Below are 6,000 nucleotides of genomic sequence, written 5' to 3' on the forward strand. Positions count from 1 at the left end.
TAAAATATGCACACTGCTGAGATGTGAATTATTCATAAAAATAGGCAACACAGGAGCCCTGGTGAAGGGCATTTTAACTGCTTTGAACACTTGCAGCTTTGAGGTTGTACATGCCCCTCCTTGAAATACACAGTAACAAACTGCTTCCCCTGCTTCTTTGTATTGAGGAGGCGGGGACTCAACAGACAAACTCAGGGCTGTGGAATGAAGATCATTTTACAGTAGAAACATCCGGAGTCACAGGTGTACCGTCTGGGAAAGTGAGACTTAGGAGCTTTGAGAGTCTGGCTGCAGCGCTGTTTACACACATTTCTGCACCAAGGGGGACAAATCACGGTTTTACAGATTAGCTTCCTGGTGATCAGGGGTTTCCAAGCTTGTTCCCACTGTGGTTAATAAACAACAAGGAGACTGGTCTCTGTGAGAATCTCCAGCTGGTGTTTTCAGGCACAACTTCTCCAGGGTTAAAGAGAAAAGCCCTGTCCTTCCTCTATTCCCAGGGCGAGCTCACTCTGTGGCATCAAGTTCCCTGGGGGTGTCTTCTTCCAGAATAGTCCAGGGGGAGAGGTAAAGGGTGGGAGGCAGGGCGTCCATTTCAGGGAGAGGGATTCCGGGAAGAGAAGAGGAGGAAAAGGGGCTGAGCCCTGGTTCCTCAGACAGCCCCTGGGTCAGGACTCAGGGTGACAGTGTGACACAGAGCGCTCGGTGCAGGAGGAGGGGTCAGGGCAGAGTCCCAGGTCCCCTGAGGGCGGAGTCTGGGGCGGGGAAGCTCAGTGTTGGGGAGTCCCCACCTCCCCGCGGTTTCACTTCTCCTTCTCACAACCTGTGTCGGGTCCTCCTGTCTGGAAACTCGTGACGCGGCCCCAGTTCTCACTCCCATTGCGTCCGGTTTCTAGAGAAGCCAATCAGTGTCACCGCGTTTCTGGTTATAAAGTGTCCACGGACCCGCCGGACGCAGATTGTCCGCAGACCCCGAGGATGCGGGTCATGGGCCCCGGAACCCTCCTCCTGCTGCTCTCGGGGGCCCTGGGCCTGACGGGGACCCGGGCGGGTGAGGGCGGGTCGGGAGGGAACGGTCTCCGCGGGGGGGAAGAGCGAGGGGACCGCCCGGTGGGGGCGCAGGACCCCGGGGAGGGTGTGTCCCCACCGCCCTGTGTCCCGCCCCCTCCCCTCCGTCCCCGCCTTTTCCGTCTCCCGGGCCCCCGCCCCTCCCGGCCCATCGCCCGCGGACCCGGACCCGCGCCGGGAGGAGGGTCGCCTGGGTCTCAGCCCCTCCCCGTCCCCGTCCCCAGGCTCCCACTCCATGACGTATTTCGACACCTCCTGGTCCCGGCCCGGCCGCGGGGAGCCCCGGTTCATCGCCGTCGGCTACGTGGACGACACGCAGTTCGTGCGGTTCGACAGCGACGCGGCGAATCCGAGGATGGAGCCGCGGGCGGCGTGGATGGAGCACATGGAGCAGGTGGAGCCGGGGTACTGGGACCGGGAGACGCAGATCTGCAAGGCCAACGCACAGACTGACCGAGGGAGCCTTAACAACATCCGCGGCTACTACAACCAGAGCGAGGCCGGTGAGCGACGCGGCCCGGGTCCCGGTCACGACCCCCACGGACGGGCCGGGGTCCCCCCGAGTCTCCGGGTCCGAGCTTCACCTCGAGGCTGCGGGACCCGCCCGGCCCCTCCACCCGGGAAGAGCCCGCGGGGACTTGGATCCGGTTTCATTTTCAGTTCACGCGCCATCACTGCGGGGCGGGGTTAAAGGTCGGGGTTAAAGGGCGCGGCGGGGTTAAAGGTCGGGGTTAAAGGGCGCGGCGGGGTTAAAGGTCGGGGTTAAAGGTCGGAGGTGACGGCGGGGCGGGGTCAGGGTCTCACACCCTCCAGAGGTTGTTCGGCTGCGACGTGGGGCCGGACGGGCGCCTCCTCCGCGGGTACTATCAGGACGCCTACGACGGCGCCGACTACATCGCCCTGAACGAGGACCTGCGCTCCTGGACCGCGGCGGACACGGCGGCTCAGATCACCCGGGGGAAGTGGGAGGCGGCCGATGCAGCGGAGCGACACAGGGGCTACTTGGAGGGCACGTGCGTGGAGTCGCTCGGCAAATACCTGGAGAAGGGGAAGGAGACGCTGCTGCGCGCAGGTGAGAGGGGCCGCGGGGGCTCCTACGAGGAGAGGAGGAAATGGGATCAACACCCGGACACACTCTCTCCCCGACCCCGGGAGATGGAGTCCGCCTGGGTTTTCACATCCGGTACCAGAGAGCGACCCTAAGGGGCCCCCTTCTCTCAGGGACAGTTAGGGGTGCGGTCTCTCAGGATAGAGGGGGGACCATCTCAGAAATAACTGATCAGAGTCCAGAGTGCTAACTCAACTCAACTCCAAAAAAACAAACAACCCAATTAAAAAATGGGCAGAGGACATGAAGAGACATTTTTCTAAAAAGGACACACAGATGGCAAACAGACATATGAAGAAATGTTCAACCTCACTAACCATTAGAGAAATGCAAATAAAAACCACAATGAGATACCACCTCACCCCAGTCAGGATGGCTATCATCAATAAATCAACAAACAACAAGTGCTGGCGTGGATGCGGAGAAAAGGGAACGCTGGTGCACTGTTGGTGGGAATGCAGATTGGTGCAGCCACTATGGAAAACAGTTTGGAGATATCTCAAAAATCTGAAAATGGAACTACCTTATGATCCAGCAATCCCACTCCTAGGTATCTATCCGAGAAATCCAAAACTCCAATTCAAAAATCTTTATGCACTCCTATGTTTATTGCAGCACTATATACAATAGCCAAGACCTGAAACAACCAAAATGCCCATCGGTAGACGACTGGATTAAGAAACTGTGGTACATTTATACAATGGAGTATTACAGAGCCATAAAGAAGAAAGAAATCTTACCATTTGCAACAACATGGATGGACCTAGAGAACATTATGTTAAGTGAAATAAGTCAGAAAGAGAAAGACAAATACCATATGATCTCACTTATATGTGGAATCTAAAGAAAAGAATAAGTGAATGAACTAATCAGAAACAGTTTTGGAAAAATGGAGGAAAACTGAGGGTTGCTAGATGGGCAGGGGTGGGGATAAGGGAAGGTGAGAGGTTTTGGGAACGTACAGAGGGATAGTGGATGGGGGGAGGGGGGTTCACACAGTGTGAGGGATATAAATGATAAATGTCTAAGTTTTGCTTTGTCTTGTGCACCTGAAACTAATTAATAAAAAAAAAAAAAAAAAAAATGATAACTTTACAAAATAAAAACTATCAAATAAAAAATAGAAAAAAAAAAAAAAAAAGAAATAACTGATCAGCGGTTCCCTGTGATTCTGGCAGCTGCTCTGGGAACCCGGGGGGACTTTCTCTCTCAGGCCTTGTTCGCTGCCCGGCACACAGTGTGACTGAGCTCTGACCCCAGCTTTTCTGAGTCATGTGGCCTCCACCCAGCTCAGGACCAGGAATCCCTTTTCTCTCCATCGGAGACCTGTCTCTGACCCTGGGCTGTCTCACCCTGATGCTAGAACTTTCTAAGACTAGACATTATCTGGGATGGCTGTTTCCAGTGTGGTGTGTGGGTTTTGTGTTCCCTTCCCCCACCCCTGTTGTCCTGACCAGTCTCAGGATGGTCACGTGACCACTGCTGGAGTGTCCTGTGAGGGATGCAAACGTCCTGAGTATTCTGACCCTTCCCCTCAGACCCTCCAAAGGCACACGTGAACGTGACCCACCACCGCACCTCTGACCGTGACGTCACCCTGAGGTGCTGGGCGCTGGGCTTCTACCCTGCGGAGATCACCCTGACCTGGCAGCGTGATGGGGAGGACCTGACCCAGGACACGGAGCTCGTGGAGACCAGGCCTGCGGGGGACGGCACCTTCCAGAAGTGGGCAGCCGTGGGGGTGCCTTCTGGAGAGGAGCAGAGATACACGTGCCATGTGCAGCACGAGGGGCTGCCCGAGCCCCTGACCCTGAGATGGGGTACGGAGGGGGCCGTGGGCACAGAGCCTCTTCTCAGGGAAAGCGGGGGCCTCCGGAGGACTTCAGGTTGGGGCTGAGGCCTGGGGATCAGGGCCCTCACCTTCCCTTCCCTTCCAGAGCCGCCTCCTCAGGCCGCCATCCCCGCTGGCATGGTGGTGGGCGTCATCGCTGGGCTGGTCCTCCTTGGAGCTGCGGTCACTGGAGCTGTGCTGTGGAGGAGGAAGCGCTCAGGTAGGGAAGGGAAGGGGACTGAGGTGTCTTGTCCCACTGGGGGGTTTCAAGCCCCAGGTGGACGTGTGTCCTGCCTCGTTAGTGGGAAGGACCATCCACACACATGTGCTTTCCCAGTCTGGGGCCCTATTTGCTAACACTTTATTAATGTGCGTGTGAACATGAGGGTCAGGTTTATCACCTTGATGGTTCTGGTGATGGGGACCTGATTCTCAATAGTCATAGTTCACAGCGGAGGGTCCCTGCTGAGGACAGACCTCCAGGAGGGTGTTTGGTCCTGTCCCCACACATGTACTTTCCTCAGGTTTCCTGATCCTGCCATAGTGGGTCTGCAGTCAGAGTTCTGGAAAGTTCTCTGGGGTCCAAGACGAGGGGGTTCCTTCAGGACCTCATGTCCCTGCCTCCTTCCTGGGTTTTGATGTGATGTTTTCTTCCCACAGGTGGAAAAGGAGGGAACTACGCTCAGGCTGCAGGTGAGTATGGAGTGGGGTGATCCCTGAGGTCCTTGGAATAGTGCAGATGGAAGCCCTTGGGGAGCTCACCCACCCCCATGATTCCGCCTTTAGGCACATTTGCTGTGGGCTCTGACCATGTCCTGTTTTGTTCTCCCCCAGGCAGTGACAGTGCCCAGGGCTCTGATGCGTCCCTCACGGCTTCTAAGGGTGAGACCTGGAGGCCTGAAGTGGGGTGGTGGGGCAGAGGGGACAGGACTGGGTACTGGGGATTCTTTGGGACAGTTTGAGTAGCAGTGGGCTGTTGAGAATGTCACCACTTACTGAATTTGTTCATGATTATTTTCTTCTACAGCGTGAGACAGCTGCCTTGTGGGGGACTGATGATGCGAGATTTCTTCCTGCCCCCACTTTGTGACACAGGAACCTCTGAGCTCTCTTTCTGCAAAGGGCATCTGAATGTGTCTGCGTTCCTCTCGCATCATGTGAGGAGATGGGAGACTGCCCGCCCCTGCCCTCCACGCCCCCTCCCCACACTGACCTGAGTCTCTTTCTTGATCCATTGTCCTGTTCCAGCAGAGGCTGTTTCCAGCCCCGCCTTTGCTTCATGTTACTCTGAGCAGCAACTTTCTCCTGTTAAAATAAGAATCTGGATATGAATTTGTTTTTTCAATTCTTGCTATGAACGGTAATAGCAATTCTTGCTATGAGTGGTTACTTGAAGGAGAAAATCCTGAAGTTGGAGAGGAAATAAATGGATGACCTGAGAACCTTCCAGAATCCGTGTGTTTGCTGTGCTGAGTCTGTTGCGGGTAGAGATAGGAGAGGCTGTGAGGACTGAGTGTGGACACGGCCTGAGCCCAGTCGGGGCTTAGTGCATCGTGGGCTCTGACGTGGTCACTCCTCGGCGGGGTCACTTCTCTGCTGCTTTGTCCTCATCCCTTCAGTAGGACGTTGTCCCATCAGAACCTGTGATCACAGGAACTCGAACATCACCCAGGTCTGGTCTTGTCAGTGATGGCTTCGTGTGGCCGGGTCACCAAGGCTCAAGCCTGGCCTGGCCCTCGGCTGCCCCGACCAGCGGGGCATTCAACAGAGACCGAAGAGAGACACCCTGAAAAGAGAAAATAGGAGGCGTGAAGAAATGGAGGGAAGACAAAGTTCTGATCAAGCCTCCATTTTTTTATTGCAGCTAGGAGCTTATATAGATTAGGGTAAACTGGGTGGGGAGTGGAATGAGGAAGCTTTACTTAGCAGAGACGTGACCTTTTAAGGGCAAACTGACTGTTCCAGGAATTAGGTCATGTGCTGCCGGATGGCA

The 6,000-nt window shown here is 55.6% G+C and overlaps 2 protein-coding genes across 3 annotated transcripts in view; both read left to right on the forward strand.

Moving 5' to 3' along the window:
- The window catches only part of LOC109441477 (class I histocompatibility antigen, Gogo-B*0102 alpha chain), a 266,582-nt gene extending 261,123 nt beyond the window's left edge, over nt 1-5,459 (forward strand). Inside the window, exon 8 of the mRNA XM_074332892.1 lies at nt 5,035-5,459. Coding sequence (XP_074188993.1) covers nt 5,035-5,039 — 5 coding nt within the window. The 3' untranslated portion in view covers nt 5,040-5,459. The remainder of the gene's footprint in view (nt 1-5,034) is intronic.
- On the forward strand, nt 896-5,459 carry LOC141571649 (patr class I histocompatibility antigen, A-126 alpha chain-like). Of its 2 annotated transcripts, XM_074332890.1 has the most exons (8): nt 896-1,051; nt 1,293-1,571; nt 1,865-2,140; nt 3,715-3,996; nt 4,114-4,227; nt 4,668-4,700; nt 4,842-4,889; nt 5,035-5,459. In XM_074332890.1, the coding sequence occupies exons 1-8, from the start codon at nt 979-981 to the stop codon at nt 5,037-5,039; spliced, it is 1,110 nt and encodes a 369-aa protein (XP_074188991.1). In that variant the 5' UTR covers nt 896-978; the 3' UTR covers nt 5,040-5,459. The 2 variants fall into 2 exon arrangements, with proteins under 2 accessions (XP_074188991.1, XP_074188990.1); XM_074332889.1 differs by lacking the exons at nt 4,668-4,700; nt 4,842-4,889; nt 5,035-5,459 and having other exon boundaries at nt 4,114-4,371.
- Nucleotides 5,460-6,000: the final 541 nt, after the last annotated feature.

Source organism: Rhinolophus sinicus, linkage group LG05, assembly GCF_036562045.2.
Source record: "Rhinolophus sinicus isolate RSC01 linkage group LG05, ASM3656204v1, whole genome shotgun sequence".
NCBI classification, from domain to species: domain Eukaryota; kingdom Metazoa; phylum Chordata; class Mammalia; order Chiroptera; family Rhinolophidae; genus Rhinolophus; species Rhinolophus sinicus.

Bases quoted from the DNA above. Each gene is read 5' to 3' on its own strand.
- LOC141571649 (XM_074332889.1), top strand. From the start codon at position 979: ATGCGGGTCATGGGCCCCGGAACCCTCCTCCTGCTGCTCTCGGGGGCC. The intron at 1,052-1,292 runs GTGAGGGCGGGT...CCCCGTCCCCAG, and splicing joins CCTGACGGGGACCCGGGCGG to GCTCCCACTCCATGACGTAT. The intron at 3,997-4,113 runs GTACGGAGGGGG...CTTCCCTTCCAG, and splicing joins GCCCCTGACCCTGAGATGGG to AGCCGCCTCCTCAGGCCGCC.